This window comes from Protomyctophum bolini (assembly GCF_963924005.1).
Source record: "Protomyctophum bolini genome assembly, chromosome: 3".
NCBI classification, from domain to species: domain Eukaryota; kingdom Metazoa; phylum Chordata; class Actinopteri; order Myctophiformes; family Myctophidae; genus Protomyctophum; species Protomyctophum bolini.
This window is the reverse complement of record NC_137864.1, coordinates 7,959,458-7,987,356: the sequence shown is the minus strand read 5'-3', so window position 1 is coordinate 7,987,356 and position 27,899 is coordinate 7,959,458. Positions and strand designations below refer to the sequence as shown.

At 45.7% G+C, this 27,899-nt stretch overlaps 1 protein-coding gene across 1 annotated transcript in view; it reads right to left on the bottom strand.

Moving 5' to 3' along the window:
* Positions 1–6,773: 6,773 nt before the first annotated feature.
* Positions 6,774–27,899, bottom strand: part of LOC308336822 (glutamate receptor ionotropic, NMDA 2A-like) — a gene marked incomplete at its 3' end in the record, with an annotated part of 187,358 nt that continues 166,232 nt past the window's right edge. The window contains exons 15-21 of the mRNA XM_080794398.1: positions 24,073–24,260; positions 17,802–18,040; positions 13,015–13,204; positions 12,046–12,618; positions 11,175–11,505; positions 8,061–8,499; positions 6,774–7,472 (exon numbers count right to left, since the gene is read on the bottom strand). Of these exons, the coding sequence (XP_080650524.1) occupies positions 6,774–7,472; positions 8,061–8,499; positions 11,175–11,505; positions 12,046–12,618; positions 13,015–13,204; positions 17,802–18,040; positions 24,073–24,260 (2,659 nt within the window). The remainder of the gene's footprint in view (positions 7,473–8,060; positions 8,500–11,174; positions 11,506–12,045; positions 12,619–13,014; positions 13,205–17,801; positions 18,041–24,072; positions 24,261–27,899) is intronic.

The window sequence follows — 27,899 nt, the reverse complement described above, 5'->3', positions numbered from 1 at the left end:
TACAGCACGACTAATAGCTTAGAAACCCCTGAACTCATACACAATGTGAGATACACAGCAAAGGAGACCCACCAGGCTCACATCTCACATCAAACCTTCCACTCTGCCAATATACGGTGTGTGTGTGTATATATATATATACACCGTACACACAATGAAATCCTCAGTGTTATGAGCAATTTAAGCATCAAATGTCGGCCCGACGTGTTGCATTCCGAAAGTGGCGTTAAAACAACAAACACTGTGTCGCTGCGTACCTGCGGAGAGGATGTAGATGCCTTCATAGCATGTTCTCTGTTGGAAGTGGTGGGGAAAAAGATGCACGAGAGATCATATACATCTACTTCCTTGTGTACACATTCTTTCCGACTCGAAGGACCATATTAAATGAACGTGAATGAGAGAGACACTTATAGCTCGACATGTTGGTTTGGTCGAATCTTGTCCATCAAAGTATAAATTGGACCTTCAGAAGGCGTACAGAAGGAAACGAAATGGACCTTTATGTACGTATATGTCTAACTCCGATGGTGTAACAAAGGTAACCAAATGCACCCTTTTTTAAACACTGGAGGACTTTTACCATCTTTAAGTCCTAATGATTGAGTTTGTGTGTATAGTAGAACTCCCAAGGCAGAGCGGAAGGAAGGGTGCACAGTTTGAAATGGAACCCAGCGAGCCAACGAAGAGGAGAACTCAAGGTACTGCAGCAAAGAATGTATACCACCAGAACCACCAGCACGTCATGCATTTAATACAAATCATTGGTGTAAAAATGTCTGTGGTGACGACAGCATACAAACATACAAAAACCCACACTCCATACCCATCTTTTTCTCATAGAGATTTCCGACAATAAAGTAAGAAGAACCACCAGAAAAAACTTAAGTGAGTTGCTGGAGTCTCATAAAGGGATAATGAAAAGAATACAAAAGGAAGCTCGATCTGCACACTCAGATCTGCGCACAATAAAAGTATTTATTACGGAGTTTCCCTTCATATTCTTTTCATTATCCCATAGAGATTTCCAAAATTATTGATACATTATTTTAAGCCTAGAATCAAGCCATCCAGGATCCTGGTGATTTAATTAAGACCACAAAACATTTGATTCTGTGGAGAGAAAGAAAAAAGAAGAAAACCACAAAATGTAATTTATTAATTATAGTATATCATATGATTAAATATTATTTGTTATGGTCATGAATCACCAGGAGCCAGGATGGCTTGATTCTATAGGCTTAAAATAATTGATATAAATATTTGTGGAAATCTCTATGGGAAAAATGAATGGGGTCTGGATCGATGGCACCAGAGAATGGCCGTTAGAATTATGTCCTATACAAACTCTCTCCCTCTGTGTGTGTATTCGTGTGTGGGTGGGCAGCTTTGTGTTTGTGTGTGATAGGACTTAGAGCCAGGTCAAATGTGGCATGTAGGAGGGAGGAAAGAGAGTTCAGTAGAGAATGCAATACACCACACACACACACACACACACACACACACACACACACACACACACACCCTTTACATATGCATCATCCCCTATACCTTATATAAATGCTTGCACAGTGTAAAACACACAGACACGCACCCACACGTTGTTGGTTTTGCAAACTGATGGGGGACACCGCATTCACTTATTACATTCATTACATTATTCTCCCCTTATTGTCCTACACCTGAAGCCTTAGATTTATTTAACTGTAGTTTCATGGTTCAGGTGCAGGTCAAAAAAGAGCAGATCTAAGCTTGCAGAGCATCGCAGAACAACAGGTCGTGTGAGCTTGTAGATCTGCTCTTTTCTGTTGCACAGCACAATGCAGCAACCATGTATAAACTTAAAGATTTGTTCAAACAGGAGCCAAAGAGACATTTTGCCTAGCATCACTAACGCTACAATTTTATTTGCGTGACTGGTGTTCTTATTCCACTCAAGGTTGGAATATTTCAACCTCCACACTCAAATTTGCATCCCTTTGCGTTGCCCGGTGCGGAGTCTATTCGCATCCTTGCAACCAATAATTTGTGTATATCGTGCCTGTTCATGCTAACCCTAACCCTCACACACTAACCCTAACCCTCACACACTAACCCTAACCCTCAAAGTATATACTTTGTTGCGCGCCCCCCAAAAGTAGCTGATGTAATACGTTCACAACATGTCGCGTCCGCGGTGACTTGTGAGCTTATAGATCAGCACACACACACACACACACACACACACACACACACACACACACACACACACACACACACGCACACACACACACACACGCACACACACACACACACGCACACACACACACACACACACACACGCACACACACACGTATGAAGTGAAGAAAAAAAACACAGTAAGATTGGAAGAGAGCTTTGTAGTCGGTGCGTGTGCACACGCCCCTGTGTGTGTATATAATTACACAGGGCCTGAACTATATTTACCCATAGTGTGTCTGAGATTAGCGACCCAGCCAGCATGTTATTAAAACCTTAATTAACCACTTAAACCCCATGCAGCATCCGGGGGGGGGGGGTTGCAAATATAGCATAAGATATTTAAAGGTAGACTTATGCAACTTTGCCCGTGTGTTTGTACATAACAAAACAATAAAGCTTGTTTTTTTGTACTAATCATTTCCTTCTATAGAGTAGGCCTAGCCTACTTAAGTCCTGACGTCATTCGTTCACCCCCTGGGTCATGGAAGTATTTCTTATGGAGAATAGCATTGGGTCATCTTCGAATCGTCTCATGTAAAATTGTGGTAGAAATAAAATCACACCCGTGTGCAGTGATGGGGCGCTCTTATCATCGTGCATCATCTCATCATACTGGCCAATCCAGGCGATATTGTCAGGGAGGTGGCTCTGTATCATTTACGATAGTCAGTCACTCATTTGATGGGCAAATGAGTGACAAATGTGGCTGCACAAATGTGGCTGCAGAAACATCATGACGTTTTCTCGCCGTCAGATGTTTCTTCATGCCCATGTGAGTTAAACCGCCGTGCTGATTTGTTTATTTTTGTAATACAGTTGTGACCCATGCAGGTAGCATGCATCATTTGGGTGCTTTCACTGTTCATTTCGGTATGCCAACCGTGGCTGATAACTGCTGGTAGTAGAGGGAAATGATGGGTTATACTTATACTATACAGTAAAGATAATTTAATGTTTGTTTTGTCTCAATGTTTGCTTTACATCATCATGTTGTAAAGATGATAAGAGCGCCCCTCACTTCACAAAGGTGTATCATGTAAGCTAGTAACTTTGGGTGGGGTTGAAGTGGCTAACCATTAGCTAGCTTTGTTCACCCTGATATAGTGAGGACTAAACAGTGAGGTCCCAACAACAATGCACCAAAAGGAAAGCAAATAAATCAATAAATAAATCATTAAATAAATAAATAGCCTACATAAATAAATAAATCTACTTCCACACAAGTTCTTAAAACATGCCAGTCTTGTTTTTTCTTTTCTTTTTCTTTAGAAGCAAGAATAAAAGTCACACGTTTTATTAAAATTGAGTCCTACACTTATTACCATTCAAATCAAAACAATTAATTTATGACATTTAAAACTAGTTTTTTTCCTCTGTACACAAGTATAATATTGCAACCTGATATTGTGCATAATATCTCACACAACTGAAGAACGACTTGGGATGTTGGGGTGTTGTAGTTGTAGTTTGTTTTCTGTTCGTTTCAAACTGGTTTGCATTCTTCTCAGGCAACATGTGTATTTGTCAGTGAGTGTGTGCGTGTGCATTTGTGTGTGTGTGTGTGTGTGTGTGTGTGTGAGAGCGAGAAAGAGAGGCAGGGAAAAGAGGGAGAGAATTCTCTGTTAATGGGATATTATGCTGCTCTTCAGTCATAATGCCTGCACTCCAAAATCAATGCGCTTACTTAGCAGCTGACTTAGAAGAACACGCATACAGACAGCTCTTGTGTTGTGTGTGTGTGTGTGTGTGTGTGTGTGTGTGTGTGTGTGTGTCGACGAGTCAGTTTTTGCAATACTACCATTACTATGGAGAGACTTCCAAACAATACCCAAAGATATAGCTATTATTTAATGGTGCAGGAAGGAAGGAAGGAAGGAAGGAAGGAATGAAGGACGGAAGGATCCAGGTAGAAGGAAGGTATAGTTGTAAGCGGTTGATGTCGCCCTTAAACTAAATGTCACGAAGAAAGGAATGATCCTATTCAGCAAATAATTGGAGTGTAATATATTCATTGATGATCTTATAAAAGTATTAGTGTTGAATTTAATATTATTATTTTAATCTTTTTTGTCAAACAACATCAGTGTTTTGGTGGCAGGGTATAAAATCTACAAAGTGCACAAATAAAAGCTATCTCGTAGCCTTGTACCACACACACACACACGCCACACCCTAAACTATATTAACCTAGGCTATTGTGTGCGGCGCGTGTGCGCTTGTGTGTGTATTTGTGTGCGAGTGTGACCCTGTATTACGAGTTGGCCGCAGCGCCACAGGGCACTATAGGAAGCATGCAGTTATAATGAAGGTTAGCTAAACGCTTCATTTATAATGTTGTCATAGTATGGCATCATATTAGGGCGCTCTCTGAGAAATAACCAATCCAACTTCACGACACGTTCTGCAATTTGTTCTTGTATGAATCAAGCTCAAGAGAGGATAAGCAAGGGAAGCCGTGGGATTTGGGATATAGATCTAGAACCACTAGAACACACTATACTATTAGGCAAAGATGGTTCATTTAGGAAGATCCGCCATCCCACTAGAGACGAAATGGTAAACACATCCTACAAATGGTCTCCTGAGTGGGCGCGAGCGGCTGGCTTTACCAGTAGGACCTGCTAGATCGCACGAGAGTGTGTTGCTGGGACAGAGAAAGGTCGATAATAAAGTGGATTTCCTCCTGGTTTTGTCTCTCTGGAGAAAAGAAAAGAAGCCATTTTAGCATAAAAATCTTGGGAATATTGTATGGCTTGTGACGGGGTGCAAACCGGTGCATGCTTAGTTTAGACTAGTCATTGGTTAGACATGGGTTACGGTTAGGTTTAGGTGTGCTGCCCCGTGGGAGGTTAGGTTTAGGGTGAGGGCTAGTTCAGTGACCACGGGGCTAAAGAATGGTTCAGAAGCTGTGTTCACGCTCACTCTTCCATTGGAATTAAAGATTAATTAATGAATTACGCAGTCAAAGTGTTGATAGAGCCCAACCTGCTTACAATCTCCTATAAAAAGGTTGCCGCCTACTTATGGGAGGTAAACCAGAGATGGTGAGTCTCTCTATTTTTATCTTGGCTATATAGGCGAGTAGTCGGCCATGTTTTTTGGTCTGCCGTTCGGAATGTTCAATTAACTGATATCAACCAATTACCAATTAGTCTGCTTTGAGTGTGTTCTGAGTGGTTGTAGAGCTACGGACAGGAGGCGCTCCCCCTCCCCTCTAGGGGGTGCAGTTTTCTTGCTTCTGGAGAAGTTGTGCCGTGGATTCCGTTTTAAAGGCCCAATCCGTGATCCAATACAAAAAACCCCCCAAAAAACACACACATACAGTATTTTCATACTAGAGGCTATAGTTGATTGGCTGAGCTCTTGACTCAAGGTGTAACTAATAGACAACACAGATGAAGATGAGTTTATCGTCACGGGTTTGTATAGTCATCAGGCTGGAACCACAACGGGAATGAGAACTACCCAAAACATATGAAATAATTATAATAAAAATAGAATTCCCCCGTGGCATACAGGTGCTAAATAGTCATTTATATTTATTTTAAAAATCTGTGAAACTACGCCTCATAGGTAGGCCCTAAAATTATTGGGTAGCAACATGACGTATAAGAATATCACCGGATCATGAACCCGAAAAGGAATGCTTCCCAGGCTAGTTTTGGAGGCTGGAATTACTTTGAAAAACCAAAACTACGGGGTATGAAAGTTCCACAAATTAAGATTAGACTGGATTGGGCCTTTAAACCATACGTATACGACTGGCAGTGCAAGTTTGGATTCTCTGAAAGCACACAGGGATGACCATATATATATACTGTATATCCTGTAGAGACATGGAGGGGAGGGGCATGTTCAGGCCGTGTGTGTGTGTGTGTGTGTGTGTGTGTGTGTGCGTGAGTGTGGTGTGCGTGTGTGCGCGCGTGTGTGTGTAGCTTGTAGAAGAGGAGGCGGGGACTAGAGGAGTTCTCTGCTCCTCCCACCTCCTGCGGGAGGTCAAGGGTCAAGGCTTCCACTGGTCCTTCCCTGAACGGCCCAACCGTCCCATCCTTGTTCTATTGGACCTTCTACCATGCTGGTGACTCATTGGCTGAGGGCCAGAGGCCACCACATACACACACAACACACAGGCTCCTCCCCCATGTCGTCATGACGTCTCTATAGGTCGCCTCACTGTGGAGGCCTTTTGTGATGGACAACAAACTCCGCTGTAATCAGCAGAATCAACAGCAGGCAGCCTTTTGGTCCATGCCATCACCTGTGTGTGTGTGTGTGTGTGTGTGTGTGTGTGTGTGCGTGCGTGCGTGCCTGTGTTTGTGTGTGCGCGTGCTTGCGTGCGTGCATGTGTGTGTGTGTGTGTGTGTGTGTGTGTGTTGTCAGAACCAGAACTTCCCAGTCCAAGTCAAACACTATCCTCTCTGCATGCGTCTCTGTATGAGTGTGTGAGTGTGTGTGTGTTACAGTGAGAATACATGTATACAACATGTGTGTGTGTGTGTGTGTGTGTGTGTGTGAGTGTGCGTGTGCGTGTTCGTGTTCGCGTGTTCGTCTCTCAGACGTCAGACTCTATGCTGGGCATGCGGCGGTAGAGGCGGGGCCTGTTCCCTCCGGCGCTGGAGGCCCGGGGCCCCGGCCCCAGATAGCTCATTGGCTGAGAGGCGGCGGGCGGGACCATGTACGCCACCACGGGGGGCTCCTCATGCTGCTGGTACAGCAGCTGCTGCTCCGCGTGGTGGTGCCCCCCCGCCCCCGCGTGCCCCCCCATGACAGTGTGATGCCCGCCGCCACCGCCGCCGTGGTGGTTGCCCAGCGTCAGCTTGTAGAGCTCGTGGGCCGAGCTCCTCTGTGGCATCCGCACGGCCGCCTGGGGGGCGCCCGCCGCCGCCGCGGGGCCGGCACAGGACGACGCCGGCGCCGACGACGACTGCATGAAGGGGTTGTGGGACGGCCGGTCGGGGAACAGGCTCTTGGAGCGCCGGGGCAGCGGCATGGGCGCGGCGGCGTCCAGGCTGCTGTGGTGGTGGTGCGAGGAGGGCGAGGGAGACGGCGGGCTGCGGCTGCTACCGTAGGCGCGTTCCGACCGCATGGTCAGCACGTTGGCGTAGCCGCTGCCGTCGTCCAGGTCGCTGTCCTGGAGCAGGCCGACGCCCAGCGCCCCGCGCAGGTAGGCGTGCGCCTGGTGGTGGGCCTGCTGGCGCTGCTCGGGGCCGCCGTCCGGGAGCACGTTCTCGTAGGAGTGCTGGCGGCTCAGCTGGAGGCGCCGGGGCCGAGGAAGAGGAAGAGAAGAGGAGAGGAGAGCAAGGTTATTGTACGTTTAACGGAAACTGATTTGACATTTTTGTTAAAGCCTTACTGGGTAATTTCCCTGCTGGTCACTACTTTCCCAGGAGCTCTTAATTGATCGATTTGAACTTCAAAGTGGTTGTGTGTCAAATGCGCTCTGGGCTCGTTACTGCATCATAGACGGTAATCACTTTGGCAGCTGTCGAGGAGGGGAGGGAGGAAGCTACTGGTTCTAACCAGTCTGCCTTTGAAGTTCAAAGGGATCAAGTCAGAGCTCCTGCGAGCTCCCCCTATTTTTTGAAAATGGTATGTTTTGTTGTGTTTTTATTACACAATACTTGCCTTTTTGAATCATGCACATGACAAATAACCAAAGTTATGAAAAAAAACTGAAAACTAACAGTAAACTAATAAAAACTAAACTAAAACTAATATAAGCATTGTCACAAAAACTACCTAACCTACCTAACCCACTCTAAAAACGTACAAAAACAACAAGAAAAGAAGTCAAAACTATAACTAAAACGAAAAGAAAAAAATCCCAAACTCTCATAACCTTGAGGTGTGCGCTTGCGGCCGCCGGGGAGGAAGGCGAGGCGGGCTCAAAGGGGCTGACCAGCCCGTCGCCCTCGCCCACCATGCTCATCTCGCTCTGCGGGAGGTAGTGCGTGAACATGTCCGCGAGGCCGCCGTGCAGGTGCTGCTGCGGTGGCGGCGCGTGCTGCTGCTGCGCGTGCGCGGCCGCGTAGTGCGCGTGCAGCTGGTCCTCGCTGATGTCGTAGAGGTTGCCCAGGTGGGCGCAGGCCTCGCAGCGGGCCTGCGGCGGGGCGCGCACCGCGTACAGGCTGGAGTAGCCGCTCAGCCTGGTGAGGCACGCGCGGCAGTGTTGGCCCGGCCGGAGGAGCCCACCCTGGCCTCCTCCTCCTCCTCCTCCTCCCGGAGCCCCGCCTCCACCGCCGGGGGTCTCGAATGAACCGCCGGCCTTGTCCTTCGAGCTGTAAGAGAGAGCAGGGCACGGAAACAGATAAACATCATCAGTAGTGCGGTTCTCATTTACATTTCATGGTAAATAGTAAATGGTAAATGGTACATTTATATAGCGCCTTTATCCACATTCACCCATTTATACACCGATTGTGGCGGAAGCCATGCAAGGTACCAACCAGCACATCGGGAGCAATGTGGGGTTCAGTGTCTTGCCCAAGGACACTTCGACATGTAGACAGGAGGAGCCGGGACTCGAACCGCCGACCCATGGATCGTTGGACGACCTGCTCTACCTTCTTGAGCCACAGTCGGTAGTGCGGTTCTCAAACATTTTCATGTCAAGGATACGGTCGGTGTTGGGATACGGAATCAGAGGAAACTATAAACCAACATTGAGGAACTGGAATTGGTTCACTCTGCCAGAGCTGGAATGTGGATTTTAACGTAATTACAATACCGTGTGGTTCTCAAACATTTACACCATGGACCACCATAATGTGTATACACACTGCAGACCCTCCCCAACACCCCCGTCTGAAAAGATGATGTGCTAGGGACGGCAAAAGCGAGGATTTGTTTCTGTATTTGTTTTCACAAGCCTGGTGCAGTAAAGTAATTACTGCTCTCCTAGAGCGTATCAGAAAACTGCTATAAACGAGTTGACCCAGTCTAGAATATTATGTACCATATACCATAATTGTCTAATGCTTTCAGGCTGTACTAGGAAGCTCCAGAAATCGCATATAAAGCTTTCCCCACTTTTGTTTCGTCTGTGCACTATAGTTGCATAAATAACTCCTACTTCTGGAAACTAAATTAGTTGGCCGCACCCTAGGGCTAGCTCGCTGCTTAGCGGAAATGGAAATAGCAAAAAGATATTTTAAATAGATTTTCATGAACATTGTGCTGTTGTGATACCCCCTCTGGTCTCGGAGCCTCCTCCAGTCAACGTTTTTTTTTAGCCGGGTGCAAATACAGAGGGTCTATGTAGCATTTCATCTCTGTTGGATGGAAACCTCATGTGTCAAAAACCTTTACTTTTCAGTACTCGGATTCAAAAGCATTAAAAGAAGCAGATCGACAAGCTGTAGATCTGCTGCTTTTTATGTGTTTTTAATATATACTGATTGGTCAAATGGATCGAGGGAGTCTGATTCAGGATCCCAATAAATCACGATTTATTGGGAGAAACACGGCTTCAAAGTTAAGTCAAGGTTCTTTCTCGGTCCCTGCTCAAAATACCTCCATGGGAAAGAAAAGAAAAGTTTTGAATAATATAGGATTTAGTTAACGCAACAAATTAATAATGGTGGATTTGCTCCTCCAACATTGCCTTTGAATCATAAAATTCTGAACACATTAAAACGAATTAAAACATCATTAAATATTCTCTCCTTGACGTAGAGGCGTCACTTTGCCTGGAGCAAGGACACCAAGGAGTGACTTTTTGAAAATTTGGAGCATCATCAGCCAGTCTGGTGCTCATAGATCTGTACAATGCCGCCGTGATTGTTGTACTTTTGCCGTTTTGAATGCAGTCTATGGAGTTAACATTACTCCATTGCTTACTAAGTCTATAGACCCCCAGGTGTGGTTAGAATATTCAAATGTGTCTTCCCTATGTGTATATTTTGGTTTCTTCCTGAAAGCTGAAAGAAAGCCTTTTAACTCTGCATGCAAATGGATCTGTGACCCAAAGATGGGTCCCGACCCATTGTTTGGGAAGCAGCCATGGTAGTGAGAAGATGAAAGCGTGCGCGACTGCCTGGCAGATCCATCCACTTCTCTCTCATCTCCTCCCACAGAAACAGAACGTTCTTCTTTCCAAGAATCTAAGCACATTGGGAATCTGTCTTTATGGGCTTTTAATGAGTTCTGAAGACGCGGGTAGCCCATGGATCTCTTCCCATCACCACTTATGGTATGTGCATTTAGGAGGCTCATATAGCTCAGAGTGTGCGAAAGGACCCGCGAGGCTCCATTTGGTTCCATTCGTACACTCTCTGAGTTACAGACCCGCGAGGCTCCATTTGGTTCCATTTGTACACTCTCTGAGTTGCAGACCTGTAAGGGTCCATTTGGTTCCATTCGTACACTCTTGGAGTTGCAGACCTGTAAGGGTCCATTTGGTTCCATTTGTACACTCTCTGAGTTGCAGACCTGTAAGGGTCCATTTGGTTCCATTTGTACACTCTCTGAGTTACAGACCTGTAAGGGTCCATTTGGTTCCATTTGTACACTCTCTGAGTTACAGACCTGTAAGGGTCCATTTGGCTCCATTCGTACACTTTCTGAGTTACAGACCTGTAATGGTCCATTTGGTATCCAATCAATAATTTACTGTAGTTGGGGATCTCCTAGCAACCTAGAACCATTGGCGAAGAGTGCCAATCTATCGTAAACCATATAGAACGTCTATAGACGTTTTTTTGGCAGTGCAGCGTTGGATTTGAAATCACTGGCGAAGCATGACACTTTAAATAAAGAATCAATCAATCAAAAAAATCAATCATGTTCCAATCGCGGATCGCCGGATAATCAAAAACGACCTCCGATCACATCGCCGATCCGTTCAAAACCACGGACAACGCCGCCGTTTCGGAAGAAAAGAGCATGCAAAGGCCGCGGGCGGCGGCTAATGCAGAAGCTAATGGCTAATGGAGAAACAGTGCTGGGTCAGTACCTGCTGTGTTTGTACGTGTTGTACTTCTTGTCCTTCAGGGAGTGCAGGTCGGCCTCTGCGCTGTGGCTCTGGTGCAGGAGGCTGGCGCTCAGCTGCAGGACGGGGGCGTCCCCCGCCCGCTCCGCAGACCCCCCCTGGTGGGGGCTGTGTGCCCGCGCGGCGTGGGAGTGCAGGCCGCCGTCCGGAGGGAACATGTCCGGGGGGTAGCCGCTGTGGTCGTCACTGGAGCCCCCCTGGCCGTCCCGCTGGTACAGAGGGGCCGAGTGGATGCTGGCCTGGTCCGAGTCGATGGAGTAGATCTTGGGTCCACTCCCACCTCCGGCCGCACATCCTATAAGGGCTGTCACCGTTACAGCATTTATGGTCCATGGTTAATTGTCAGACAAACAAATTGTGTTTTTTTAGTACTTTTTTGGCATTGCTGTTGAACATTGAAACAGAATGATCACAATTAGTTTGGCTTTTTAAGGCCCAGTCCACACCAAGGTAACTCCTTGCAACTCCTTGCAACGTGCAACTACTTGCAACCATTATCCCCAATGGCGGTTGCAAGGAGTTGCATTGATGTGGACGGCCTTAAGCAAGGACATGCGACTAGTTGCATTGGTGCAGTCTGGACATTAGGCTTCGTAATGAAACAAAATTGCGCAGGACAGATATGATGAAAAACTTAAATATACAAAAGAAATTACAGATATATTTAATAATTTTATACTTGTGCCTAACAAAATATTTCAGCTTTTTTTCTATTAGAAAATGCATGAAAATGTTTCAACATGGAAACGATTATGACGCCTATGCAAAAAATAATTGCGATTATCTCAAATAACTGCGATCGGACGATTATGTATAATAACCGCGACAGGCCTACCTCCGACTCCTCCCCCCGACCTCTTCCTCAGCTGAGTGACCCCGCCCTTGAACCCGCCGCCCCCTCTGGCGGCCGCCATGGCGTCGGACTCCTTGTGCGAGGTGGGCCGGCTGGAGCACTCGGAGATGTCGGAATGCGGCGGATCCTCGGGAAGGTAGCGCTGACTCTTCATGGGCATGGGAGGGCCCGGTCCAGGGGCCGCCGCAGCGGGCCCCGGGGCAGGAGTGGGGCTCTGGCTGGGACCCGGGCCCGGACCCGGGCCGGGCGAGGTGGCGACCGCCGGCTGCGTCTTCAGCGTCTCCACGCTCTTCTTCCACAGGTTCCGGGGCTTCGAGGCGGCGGCCGCGGGCGCGCCACCGCCGCCGGCCGTGAGCCGGGTTGTCTTGCCGTTGTCGTTGGTGACGGACAGCTGCGGCTTGTTGGGGCTGGCCGAGGCCTTGGGGGGCTGGCCGCCGCCGCCCGGGAACGGCGCCGCGTTGTTGAGGAGGTCCTTGTTTCCCCTGGACAACGACAGGAAACCCTGTAGGCCGGATGCGTTGCTATAGAGACCGGGACCCTTGTGGAGAGAGTTGCCTAGGAGACAAGGAGAGAGAGAGAGAAAGATGTGCCTCAAACACACAGTGGATACAGAATGAGATACACACACAGCCCTGGAGAGGATTTTATAACCTAACACTGTGTTTATGTCCTTATCCTGTATTTCTTGAGCCTGGTGTCAGGTTTGACAGTGAGAGTATGCAGCCAGGGCTTCCACTTCCACCTCAAGATACCACCAGGGACTATAGGGGTCTGTGTGTGTGTGTGTGTGTGTGTGTGTGTGTGTGTGTGTGTGTGTGTGTGTGTGTGTGTGTGTGTGTGTGCGTGCGCGTGCGTTTGTGTGTGACTAATCCCTTCATGTGTTCATCTATTCGGAGGTGACGTGAGGCTTGTACACACACACGGAGGAGGTGTGTGAGAGACAGACAGCACATAGCATACCTTTCATCATGTCTATGATGTTGGGCTGCAACAGGACGGTCTTGTTGCGGTTGGGAGAGGACAAGGTGAGGGACTTGGCAGACTTGAACATGTGCATTATGTTGGCCTGGGGGCTGAAGTCCAGCTCCGGTGCCTTCTTCTTCATGTCGATGTGAACGCCGTGGATGCAGCTCCAGATGCCCTGAGGAGAGGAGAGGAGAGGAGAGGAGAGGAGAGGAGAGGGAGAAGGAGAAGGAGAAGGAGAAGGAGAAGGAGAAGGAGAAGGAGAAGGAGAAGGAGAGAAGAAGAGAGGAAAGTAAAGGAGGGGAGGCGAGAGTATTACAGGAAAAACAAAATGGAGAAAGGAAAACAGAAGAGAGAGAATATAAGACACAGATGAGCTCAATCCTCTGACCTTATAAACCTCACATCACAACTTGAAAGAATGCGAGTTCTTTGCCAGGCAAATGTTTGTTCTTAAGAGCTATAACAACTATACTTTCACTATCCGTTAAATGTTTGACCTCATTTAAGTGTCTGGGAATGTGTCTGGGCCAGATAATCATCAAGCTTTGTGAGAACAAAACTGTTCTCTGATCATCAGCTGAGCAAATGGAACGGGGCTGAGGATGCCGTCGTTTTATTAGGCCAGTGGATCCCAAACAATGGGTATAGACATGGTGTCTCTGTATATCATTTATGACAGTCAGTCACTCATATATGATGCAGTCTGTTTCTAGCGAAAATGTAACTAAATCAGCAGCAGTAACAATGGAATTTTCTCTCAGTCAGCTGATTGTTCATATCCATATGAGTGAAGCGGCCGGGATGACATGTTTATTTTTCAAACACAGTTTTTAAATGAGGCCATCTAAAATCCCCCCATGGGGATTACAAAAAAAGTACATGAACCCGACTTCGGTGCTATATTTTGGGTTGTATGGGTATCCTACGAAACATTTTTCAAAAGAAAAAAAAATATATATATAACAAATGTCAAATACATAAATTAATATATCGTCGGGTGGAAACCTCAACAGGTTTCAAATAAAAAATTGCAAGAGTTGCAGATCGACAAGCTCAAATCGAGCATCGTGGACATGGTTCACATGACGCTCGCAAATCACGAGCGTCATGGCGCAACTTCAGCCTGTTTTTTGTGACTGATATACATTAAAAACGCAAACATACATGTTCAGATTTCAAACATAAAGTGGGCCACGGATCTTAGAATGTTGCTGGGTCGGCTATTAGCACCCATGCATTCCACATTGTTCAATAAAAAGCTATTTTTATACGAGCTTTTAACTACGCGCCCCTATCGGTTGGACCCTGATACACTGGGTGCATTCGATATAGACAAATTCAGAAACGGGTCTCATGGTCGCAGCTTACGTATTTCCTGTAGGCGGACTCGACATAGCTGCGGGGTTTAAACCCTCACCAGACGCACCTCTTCCACTACAGTGAACGGTAGAGTGACTGATGTTTACTCTGCCTCAAACGTTACTCTTTTACCTGCTTTTTACTAACACTAACGTTACAAAGATGCCCAGAACATCGAGATGAACGCACGTTCCGATTCGAATGCTTTTTATTTAACAACGCAGAATGCACGGTGCCAATAGCCAACCCAGCAAAGTTCACCTTGGGTGAGGATATCTGAAATCTGAATGTTTATGTATACGTTTGCTTTGTAAATGTAGCGGTCCCAAAAAAGCAGGCTGACTGATTATGAAAGTCACGTTTCAGGGCTACTACTTCCGATGCTTTTGTGCAACGCTGTAATATGATCAAGTTGGGTATTAACGTACGATTTTTTTTTTTATATCATATCTTTTTTTTAAGAAATATTGAAAATAGCAGTTTGGCTATTTCCACTATAAAACAGAACTTAAGTGGTTCATTCATAATGTATTTTCGTAAGTCTGGCTCCCGGGTAGACAGCTAATGTATCTGCAGGGTTCTCGAGCTGAAAAGTTTGGAAACCCCTGCCTCCGCCTGCTGTAGGGGGTCTGAGAGAGTGCTGGGAGGCCACTTAACCCATTCTGACCTGAGATCAGATTCTAAAAATGTCTTCTACATCCTGACAGTTTTACAGTCTGACCTGAGATCAGATTCTAAAAATGTCTTCTACGTCAGTCGTTCTTCGATTTTTCAAAAATAGCAGACCTATAAGCTCGAGTGGCGCGCTATGAGCTTGTAGATCTGCTATTTTTCAATAGCTAAAGTATAACATAATGCTTAGTTAAAACACCAAAAGGGGTTCCCGTACAGAATGGTTTAATCTACCGCAATGCTATTCTAGGACCCTGCACACACACACACACACACACACACACACACACACACACACACACACACACACACACACACACACACACACACACACACACACACACACACACACACACACACACACACACACACACACACAGATGCACACATATAGATGCACGCACATTTTGTAAAACACTTAACGTGTGAGGAGGTGCTGTTCGTCTGGAATAAAAGCCTTGCCTAACAGAGACATGACTTATAAATAAAGAAGCAACGGTCTTAACGGGTATGTCCGCTTGGTGCGTGTGTGTGTGTGCCTCTGTGTGTGTGTGTATGGTGTGTGTGTGTGTATGTGTGCGTGCGTGTGTACGTGTGTGACTGTGTGTGCGTGTGTGTGTGTGTGTGTGTGTGTGTGTGTGTCCTGCCCCTCACACACAGTCTCAGGCTTCGTACACACATATCAGACGATCATGCTCTGTGCTGTCCGTGTTTCAATGCTTTTCCAATGGAAGTCACATGATTTGACCAAACAGTTGTGTCTGACGGGGGGAGGGGGGGCAAACAAACAAGTGTTTGGTCAAACCACGTGACTTCCATTGGAAGCACAGCACAGTTGTTCTTTATGCGTGTACGAAGCCTCAGCAGACAGACTAATTTGTGCCTCAGCTGGACTCTGAACTTGCATTATCTGCATGTGTGCGAGTGCGTGTGTGCGTGTGCGTGCATAATGTGAGTGTGAAATTGAGTTTGTGGATAAGGTCAACAACAACATTCCGGATGTCTTCAGAGCTTTTGGGATGCAACAATAGGAACATCCGAACATGTAGAGTGAACATAATGTATTCTGCCACCCTCAGATTTCAGCCATAATGATCCCTGATCCTGATAATGATGCATCCATTAGAACATATTGCTGAAATGTTCACGTTAAAGGAGAATTCCGGACTAGCAGTTCATTCTTACCGAACTCTGATGTTATTATATAAGCACAATTTTGAGGTACTTTCACTTTGCTGGCGTATAGTTCCAATTTCCGATTATTTTACTTCTACTCCACTACATATCAGAGGCAAATGTTTTACTTTTAGTTAACTTTAGTTCTTTCTTTCTTTTTCCCTTTATATTTATTCAGGGAAGCCCACTGAGCCTCTTTTTTAAGGACGCCCTGATCACTGGCGTGTAAAACACAATACTAAAATGAAAAACAATAGCAAATATTTGAACCACATTACGACGTCACAGACGCAAATACATAATGTTATACTTTGGCTTAAGTAAAACATGTTGAGTTCTTGTTGCATCACTGGCGTGTCGTCACAGGATATATTAAGATACTGTATGTATACAGGAGTATCTGTATACAGATATCATATACGGTTATACAGTTTTTTATTGTTTAAATGGAATATGAATATTATATAAGAAGGGTGTATATATATACCTTTTTACTTCTCCCTACTCCCTTTATTATTGTTTTTTGGTTGCTGTTTACTACGTTTTTGATATATTGTGGCTTTTATTGTCAATTGTTTTTTATTAGGAGTTTCTAGTATATGCAGAGGCCCAGAGCGGCTTCTAATGATGCTATATGGGGTTGTTGCTCCACATTCCCAGATGGTATAGTGACAGTCAGTTGTTTCTGTCTGATGGCGTGCCCACATGTGATGCATTTTTAAGATTGATGTAGGCTACAGATTGTATGTGTCGGCTTCACGGCGAGAACGGCACCACAGAGGCTCTAACCAGCCTCTATGAGAAGCAGTTATAGATGCTCATCCATGCAGGCTCAGTACAGAGAGCATTGGAGGAAAAAAGCTTCAATATGTTTAATAATTTATTTGAATATTTTGCTCTCGAGGGATCCGTTTTGTCTTATAGTATGTGCTGCTTTCTTTTATATGGACCCACGGGTCTGAAATAAAGATTATTATTATTATTATTCCTTTTGTACCAGGGGGGCAGTGAAGCCAATAGTGTCTGAAGCCAGTAGGAAATCCTGACTTCCTGAAAGTTCATATAATGGCCTGTTGTGGCGCTGTCATTGGGCCCAAAAAACCCCATAGCTCCATAGAGGTCCATGTATTTGGGCCCAAATTCACCTAGACTGTATTACCTTAATAAACATGGTCATGAATACTTTCTGCTTCCCGTCACTAGTTTAAGGTCTCATTTCTCATGTCATAATATTCTTTTTGGAAAATTATGGTCCCATTTATTAAACAAAATGACCATAAAGTCGAGTATGTTCTGAGGGGCGTGGCTATACCTTTACAGTCTATGAACGGGATCCACCCCCCGCTCGAGTCAAAATAAAAACCAACAAAGAAGAAGGGGGGAAGTCCCGCCTCGTTGTCTGGGCCAGCCAATGGCTCAGCTGGGCCAAAACGGATCTAGAAAGATGGCGATTTACAATTCCAAGGACTGACAGGCTTCATCTTACGTCCATATCAGACCCGGAGAACGCTTTGTCTTTTACAGTCTATGGTTTGTACCTGTTGCTACTATCACCGTGCACTCACCCTGCTGATCATGAAGAGCAGGCCGGGGTTGCCGCTGCACACCCCGTTGAAGCAGTAGCGCAGCCTCCAGTAGAACAGGTGCTCGGAGATGAAGGTGAGGATGGAGAGGCCCATGGCCGTGGCCAGCATGTAGAACACCCCCGCCATGTTGTCCACGTCCAGCTGGCTGGACATCACCTCGTTCTTCTCGCTGTGGCAGATGCCCGTCAGCCACTGCGCCTCCAGCTCCTCCATCTCACCTGCATTAATAATAACATGAGGGCCCAAATTATAGCCATTGGGCCGGTGTGGGTCCAGGGGGGCCCAGTAGGGGCCCTTGGCTCTCAGGGGCCCTTCGGGGGAAACTGGAGCCTGCGGTACTGCGGGCTGACAAGGGCACAAGCCCTGACAAGGGCTCCTGGGGGGCCCTTTTTTGGCCGTTGATTGTGTTTAAAAGATGACAAAAAAAAACGAAAACGAAACATTACTGGCCCAGTGGCCTTCGTGGGGTTTAATCTGGCCCTGCATATCATGACAGGATGGGAGTCAAAATTAAATAAAAACATTATTTCTAATTCTTCATACTTGCCTTCATACTAGCAAAAAACAAACATACAAAATAACGTGATAGGGACCCTAGCTAATTCCATTATTTTTGGAAACCTTTCGGTAGCATTCATGATAATGTTCATCTATACTGACATTCCACAATAGGGTCTATAGTAATATCAAACACACATCATTTGATAACTACAACTAAACGAATAAATACAGGTAAATGAATAAATAAAAAATTAAAAGAGCAGGTGCGCAAAGGTGCATCAAAAAGTACAGTAGACAGTTGGGATGCATAATATCGTCTCTGTCGGGGTGGAAAGTGGAAACCTGATATTATCCAAAACTATTACTTTTTGGAATTCGGCATCAAAAGCAGCACATAATCTAAGAGTTCAAAAGAAGTCCCTTCACGCCGCGTCTCCAGCTCACTGTTGATGCTTTTGTGTGATCAAGGCGTTCATTTACCAAAAAAACACCAAAAAGTAAAAAATCTGGAGATAAGAAGTTTCTTTGCCCGACAGCGACGTACGGCATCCTCAGGGAAGGATAATGGAGGGTAATAAATAATAATGAAAGACTTCTTTTATGAGCGTCCCGTTTGGCCAGAGATGCTGTGAAGTGACGGCCTGATGGGAGAGAGAGAGAGAGAATCAGCAGCTATAATAAAAGAGCATGGTTGAAAGAGAAGGTGTGATGAAGGCTCTATGGTGGTGGAGGACAAAGTCTGCCTTTTCTTTTGTACCGCCTGTCTGTAAAAAAAAAGGAGATGTGAGACTCTGCAGGTGCCTGCCGCCAGCCGCGTGTGTGTGTGTGTGTGTGTGTGTGTGTGTGTGTTATGCTGTCTGAGTGCGGTGGATGTGACTGCCTGACTTCTCCTCTGTGAACGTGTTGTACCACAGGATGTAATGACGATGATTCCATGCTGTTAACCCATTTTGATCGGGGGAACCCCTTTTGGTGTTAGCATTATGTTATGCTTTAGCTATTGAAAAATAGCAATTCTAAAACGGGTAGTCCCAATACTTGATTCTGATTGGCTGGTTACCGTCACGTGACGGGTGTAAATTGCACCGATAACCCACTCCTTCAATCACTTTATATCATTCGCAGCCGATTCCAGCTGTACTGGGGAAGGGGAGCACTTGGTTGCTTTACAAACACATGCCGTGCGGGCGTGGAAGCACCGCCCGGCTCATATGACTGTGAATGTGTGGCTCCAGGCAGCCCCGTAAAGACATCAAGCGCTATTCACAAGTTCATAGCGCGCCACCGAGTGGCGCGCTACGAGCTTGTAGGTCTGCTATTTTTGAAAAATCGAAGAACCACTGACATAGAAACATGGCTTTTTCAGAAAACTGTCAGGATGTAGAGGATATTTTTAGAATCTGATCTCAGGTCAAAATGGGTTAAAGTATAGGGAGGAAAAACTGCATGATGAGCCGGGGCGCTCAATGGTAAAAAAAAAAAAGAAGGAAAAGGAGGTGAGAGCCTTCATTATAGCAAAGACGTCTCATGTCTTATCCTGTATAATCACCTGCATACTTTTAAGTTGAGCCACTTTTAACCACTTGTGTCTCTCCTGTGAGCACCAGGGTGTATCGCTGTCCGCTGTTAAAATAATGGACTACATTCTATGCTATTAAAGCGAAACGAGAGAGAGAAAGATTCCGGGGACACTCTAATGGTAAAAGGAGAGAGAGGAGGAAACGGCCTTCATTCAAATCAGGCAAAGGCGTTTGTATTCTCCCATGTTGTATCCGGTACAATCATGGAACTTCTTAAACACTTTTAAACGACTTGTTTCTTCTCGTGTGAGGATTTATTTGATGCTGTTAAAACGTTTAGCGTTTAACCACCGCGGTTACCCGAATTTGACGGGTGGGAACGGGCAGAAAATATACTTTTATAAGTTAACGGGTAACGGTCGGGTTGCGGAACTGATGATTGACGGGCAGGGCGGGTGCGGGTATCGAAAATTGGACCCGTGCAGGACTCTGGTATGAGTAGGTGTACACAAGGGGTGCGCACACTTTTTGGACTTGAGAGCTATTTTCAAAATGACCACCTCAACAAGATCTACCCACCAGAAAAAAAATAGTATCCCATTGCTGAAATTAGTTAAAAAACTTACCCGAGGGAGCTTTGGAATAGCGGCACTGATGTTGCATAATAAGACAAACACACTTGGAATGGGAAATAGAAGGGGGAAATGGAATGGAAATGGTAGTTTTGTTTCGTATTTAACTTTGTAATGCTACTGATGATGCAGGCGCACAACAAAACAAGGTATTGCATTGTGGGTTTGAGCTGACATGCCCAAAACCAATCAAGTCACCTTAATTCAAGTGGCAGATTTCAATTAATCTTTATTGAGTGGTGCAACCACTCCAAGGAACAGCAATGTGTCCGCCTATGTGTTCACCTATGTATGTGTTAATGAGCACCATAATGAGTACCAGTAGGGGTGCTGTTGTGCAGAAACAGAGAGAGGCTCCATCTCTCTATCTATGTGTATGTCTCTCTCTCTCTCTCTCTCTCTCTCTGTGTCCACTGGCCAGCAACAAAGTGAACGGATGCATAGTCTCAGGGGCCAGATCTACAAGCTGTCTACCCAGAGCATTTTGTGTGAGCTGCCAGAGTCTGTCTGCCATACCTATAGCATCGTGCTTCATTAAAGCCATCTCGGCATTTGCCTTTGTTTTTTTGCAGCAGCACACTGGGCGACTCAGGGCCCGACGCCACGGGGGTGCCAGAGGGTGGCCTGGCTTGCACCCTCAGTTGCAAATTCTACCCCCTTAAGTTTTTAGTTTTATGCATGTGCATATTGTTTTACTATTTCAAAATGATGCGTTTCCCCCTTGCTATTGTCAACTCATTTCATCCCGGAGCCGAGCCTGGGGCGACTCAACCAGAAAATAGATACACCTTTATTGATCCTGTGGGGGGGGGAATTCAGTCGCAAAGAGACTCACAGACACAGGATATACGCGAGCTTCAACAACATGGTGACTGTATTGCTCCCATGTGCAAGAACTCATTCTAAGAACTCATTTATTCACTGTCTCATTCGGGCAGTTTGCCTTCTCAGTAAATTTCCCATGGATCTAAAACTAGAGACGGATGATAATGTGTTTTTTACAGAGGACTCAAATGACGGTGGAATCAAATCAACTCTGCTCACGTGTATAGTCTCTGACTGGTTATTGGAATGATTGTCTACTTTTGTTTCACACGTTAACGTATTGGGTCTGATTTTGATGACGTTAATTGTAATTGTAATCAACCAGTGGTCCGGGGACCACCAGTGGTCCTTGAGTTCCAGGTGGTCCCCAGCCAAATGATGGAAAGTTGGAAACCAAATGGACCCTTTATTAGATCTTTAACTCTTGAGAGTGTATAATTATGTCAAATAAATAAACATAATGTAATATTAAGAGTATAAGAGAAGTACTTTTGGATACAACAATACAAAGGGAAGAAATAACGATACAAAAGCATCATGAATAAAAATACATTTTTGGAGAGGATCCGTTGCTCTTTTGATCCTCCTGGCTGTGTCTAACAAACGCGGTGATTTAACGACACAATGTCGAGTCGTTATCATAACCATGATGAGACCTTGTTTATTGTTCTTTCAGCTAAACTATTTTGTGCAAATAACGCAGATGACATCGAGGACAAACGCTGCATGTGTGTGTCAAACGCTGCATACGTGTGAGTGCTGCATGCGTGTGGACATGCTATCTTCGCTGTTGGGTGGAAACCTCATATGTCCAAAACTGCTACTTTTCAGGATTCAAATGAAAAAAAAAAGGACGAATGTTCTGCAGTTAACGTTAGCATAGAAATGTTAGAATAGGAAGATAAGAGGTTTCTGCCCGACAACAACGACATGCAAAGCGTCCCTCCGCTCGTGAAAAGTCTTTCTGTGGAAACCACACAGAAAGCAACACAGTGGCGTTGCTGTGTGGATGTCTGTGATGTCTGCTACAGTACCACTCCACACAGCCATAGCACCCTATATAGCCTGGAGGGAGGATGGCTCTGAAAGGTTATTATTTGACAAAAGATGACATAGTTTGTCTCTGGACCAAATTTGAAAAATTATACATATAGGCGAGTAGTTTGCAAGACTGTGTGTGTGTGTGTGTGTGTGTGTGTGTGTGTGTGCAGACAGACATAACGACAGACAGACATAACGACAGACAGACATGCATGGGGGAGAATGCGAGATCCTGCCTTTGGCCATGGAGATAAAAATAGGAGGGTTAACCCATTCTGGGCGGGAACGCCTTTTGGTGTTAGCATTATGTTATGCTTTAGCTATTGAAAAATAGCTAAAGTGGCGCGCTACGAGCTTGTAGGTCTGCTATTTTTGAAAAATCGAAGAACGACTGACATAGAAACATATAACTTTTTCAGAAAACCGTCAGGATGTAGAAGACATTTTTTTAATCTGATCTCAGGTCAGAATGGGTTAAGGAAGGAGGGAGGGAGACGGGGGGGGGAAATCGACGAATAGGTTAGGGATGGAGAGATGGAAAAAAATAGCATGGGATTGGGAAGAAGGCAAGGTTAGGAGTGATGGAATATTAATGGAAGGATAGCAAGGATGGGGAGGAAGGAAGAGAACAGGGAAGGATAGGGAGTGAGGAAGGGGTCATGGCTATAATTCCGTGATAAATAAATAAAAGGCTGATAAAGCCAAACATGGCCAACCTTTACAAGCCCTCAACACATCGGGGTCCGCGACGTGTTGTGAGCTTTTCGGGTCGGACTTAACAGAGAGGGAGAGAGAGAGATGGCGAGAGAGGTGTCGTTCCTGGGCAGGATGGAGAAGAGATGGAACGAGGCGAGAGAGGTGAAGTGGTAAATAAATGGTAATGGAAGAGAGACAAGGGTGGAGGAGGACGAGAGCGGGGTGAATTGATAGTGATGGAGTGATAGAGATGGAATTATTACCTCCCTGTGTGTGTGTGTGTGTGTGTGTGTGTGTGCGCGCGTGCACTCGTCTTTTTTCCATTCACACATTCACAGGCTATTATACACAATCTGAAGCATAACATACACACGCGCGCACCGACACACACACACACACACACACACACACACACACACACAAACACACACACACACACACACACACACACACACACACACACACACACACACACACACACAAACACATACACACACACTAATGATGATGAAACGGTGTGTTAAGAGTCGCGTGTGATAGAGAGAGAGAGAGAGAGAGGGAGAGAGAGCGAGAGAGAGCGAGAGAGACAAACAAACAGACAGAGACTAAAGAGAGAGAGAGAGAGAGACTAAAGGGGGGAGGGGTGAACCAGTGAAGTTTGAAGTCCCAAGGCAATGAGCGACACGCACGCACGCATGCAGACACACACACGCACGCACGCACGGACGCACGCACGCATGCACAGACACACGCATGCACGGCACTTAGAACTGTGCCCATGTGACTCCTTTGTTGACTATGCTACTGCTGTACACTTTATAGTTATTATTACTGAAGTTCTACCACAGTGATTCAAAGAACATTGACTGTTATTATTGTGTGTGTGTGTGTGTGTGTGTGTGTGTGTGTGTGTGGTCAGATCAACAGGAATTCATTCTGCACTGGCCATAATATATGAAGTGTGTCTTGATAGTGTACAGGGTTTTGACGAGGTCAGATACAACAACATGGCATGTCTGTCAGAGCAGGTCTCACCGTCCCCTATGATGCCCAGTATGGCCAGGTCCACGTGGCGCTTCCAGTAGGAGCCTTTCTGCAGCGCGATGCCGTAGCCGGTGGTGGCGAAGATGTATCCGCTGCCGATGGTCACCAGCTTGCAGCCGTCGTCCCGGCCCGCCATGTAGTTGAGCACCGCCGCGTCGTAGATGAACGCGTCCAGCTTCCTGTATACGGCAGGAAGACACACACACACACACACACGTCACTCTCTGTTTAGCTGCTTCCTGTTCCGGCAGGGAGACACACACGACACTCTCTGTTTAGCTGCTTCCTGTACGGCAGGGAGACACATTAGTGCTTCCTGTAAAGCAGGAAGACACACAACACTCTGTTTAGCTGCTTTCTGTACAGCAGGAAGACACATTAGTGCTTCCTGTAAAGCAGGAAGACACAAGTCACTCTCTGTTTAGCTGCTTCCTGTACGGCAGGAAGACACACGACACTCTCTGTTTGGTGCCTTTCTTTGTTTTTCTTTTTTGCTGGTTTTTCAACTCATTTAGTTTCCAAACATTTAAAAAAAAATCGTAAACATAGACGTATAAGCTTGCAGTTATTTCAGCACCATGGACAGCAGCTACAGTTTCTTCAGGACCGTGGACAGCGGCCAAACAGTTATTTCAGCACCATGGACAGCAGTTACAGTTATTTCAGCACCATGACAGCAGCTACAGTTATTTCAGCACCATGGACAGCATCTACATTTATTTCAGCACCATGGACAGCAGCTACAGTTACTACAGCCCCATGGACAGCATCTACATTTATTTCAGAACCATGGACAGCAGCCACAGTTATTTCAGCACCATGGACAGCAGCTACAGTTTCTTCAGGACCGTGGACAGCGGCCACATTTATTTCAGAACCATGGACAGCAGCTACAGTTATTTCAGCAGCTACAGTTATTTCAGAACCATGGACAGCAGCTACAGTTATTTCAGAACCATGGACAGCAGCTACAGTTTCTTCAGGGTCATGGACAGCAGCCACGGTTATTTCAGCACCATGGACAGCAGCTACAGTTTCTTCAGGGTCATGGAACAGCAGCTACAGTTATTTCAGCACCATGGACAGCAGCTACGGTTACTTCAGGGCCATGGACAGCAGCCGCATAATACATCTCGGCTCAGTGACCTTGTGGTTAGCGTGTCCGCCCTGAGACTCGAAGGTCAGGGTTCGATCCCCGGTCGGGTCATACATAAAGACTCTGACCCAATGCGTGGGGCCTTTTGTAACACTTCAAATGCCTAGTAACCATTGTTCTGATCCCCTTTTGTCATCAGGGAGCAAGGCTTGTACACATGGCTGTGTACAAAATCCTAATTTAGTTTGTGAAATGAACACTGTGTTGAAGTTTTCACATTCCACGGATTGGTCCTTCAGGAATGTCAGTGGTGGACACAACTCAGCACACCAGAGTTATGGCTGCTAATTGTAACTGTATAACTATACATATTATTTCACAAGCCTCGCTTCCTGGATGAGAACGGGAGATATATACATTATCATAAATGTATATACAGACGTGGGAGTCAACCCAGGGCAAAGCCAGGATATATAGGCAAGAAGACTACATAGGCACCACCTACGTAGATGCACTTCCGGCGTGACAGTTTAGCTATAACAGCACCATAGTGGTCAAGATCCTGATGTTAACCCATTCTGGGCGGGAACCCCTTTTGGTGTTAGCATCATGCTATGCTTTAGCTGTTGAAAAATAGCAGATCTACAAGCTCATACACACTAAACCCAAGCGTTTAGGTTATAAACACTTATTTGTAACACTTTTTAAACGTGTCACAGTGTTTCGATTATAAACAGAAGAACATGTTTAATCTTGTTTAACGTGTTTAATCGCCCGTAACACTTTTTAAACACATAAACGTATTTAGTTTTTACAATCAAAGTCAGTCATATAGGTGTTTAGAATTCAAACACTAGGTGTTCTCGTGAGGTGTTTGAGTGAACTCGTGTTCTACTGTATTTTATGACCATTAATAAACATTTGGCATTTTATTATTACACACTGGTGTTTATGTTTTAAACGTGTCACACGTTCCAGGGATTTACAGTGCTCGTAGCTTGTAGGTCTGCTATTTTTGAAAAACGACTGACATAGAAACATAGCTTTTTCAGAAAACTGTCATTTTCAAACTGACATTTTTAGAATCTGATCTCAGGTCAGAATGGGTTAAACAGGAGAGTGCGGGGGGGCGGCGATTCAGTATAGTTCCGAGTCGGTGTCATAGTTGTGGTGTGGAATCATACCATCCACTCTAATGTATTTGTAGTGGCAGTAAGCGCGCTCGGTGTGTGGACAGCCCTTTAGCCTCACAGCGTACACAGAGGGACAGTGATGGGTCCATTTCCACATGCTCAGAGGTAAAATGTTCAGTTGTTTTTGCCAGTCAGTGCAGCTGCGGCAGTCCCTGAATAACCCAGGCTATATAACTATGCCCACACAGTTCCAACAGAGCGGCTAACAAAAGATAAATCATGCATCAGCCAACATAGTCTCACTCTCGAGCCAGTAATATTACGGCTGTTATCTAGGGCTGTTCAACAAGCCGCTGTGGAGCCTAAACATGGGAGTTGAAGAGACAATGTATGACGCGCACGCACAAATAATTCAGCTCCACTCCAATCCATGAGTTTTGACCATGTATTCTCCACAACACGTGAGAAATGTACAACAGTTCTCCCAGCAAACAATGAATGCTAAACGCGGCTGTTACTGTGTCTAAGTTGTGTTTCCAGCGGTCAACAGAAAATTGTCACCTCCCACGCTCACTCCGCTAATAAGGCGCAGCGCCTGAAGCACACTAGAGGGTATACAGCCCCGAAATGTTAAATGTTTCTGTAATGGTTGAAATCTGTCCCCATGCCACGACCCCCCTTCTTGACAGCACAGTGTGTGAAATCAGGTTGCATCACCAGACCCATCCATCTATAACCGCTTATCCGGAGTCGGGTCGCAAGGGGCAACAGTTTCAGGAGTCTCCCCCTAGTCGGGAGACACTCAGGAGGCATCCGTACTATAGATGCCCGGACCACCTTAAGCTGGCTCCTTTCCAAGTCGATCCTAACGAAGCCCCGCACTCCAACCCAACGGTGTACATTACCCGCAGCAAGGCAAAAAATTCCCAACGGCGCCATGTTTTCATTCCTGCGAGAAAGAGAGTAAGTGATTAAACTACTACTAAAAAAGAGAGAGAGAGAGAAAAATAACAAAGCACTCAATCTCCCAAGTTACTAAACTAAAAAGCCTTTATTAAATTGGCTGCATCATGATAGCAGAGCCAGTGCATGTCGGCAAACACTGTTTGATGATGAGTGCAGACAGAGGTTTGCCATCATGGCAACACACCAGCCAATTGAATAAGAGGTATTGGAGAATCATACTTATAGGGGCGTATCATACAGGGGTGTATATTCTATTAACCCTTTGACCTATAGTATGCTTTAATTTACCCTCTGACCGAGTGTATCCATGTTGACCCAGTTGCACTGTGCTCTTTGTGATCCCTCTGATCCAGTGCAGTGTTTTAGTACACCACAGATATTCTGATTGCTCCCTCAGACCAGCTGGTCTGGTGGGTTATATGTGCTTGTGTTTCTGTCCATGTGTGTGACGGTTCCCTATGTTGTGTGTGTGTGTGTGTGTGTGTGTGTGAATATAGTTGCTTAGTAGGACTACTTCACTTATTTATTTGGTTGTGTGTAGTTAACCTGACGCTGCCAGATCCAAGAAGCTTGCTACACAAATTTGTTTCACAGCTTATTGGGATCTGGGATCTCGGAAGCAA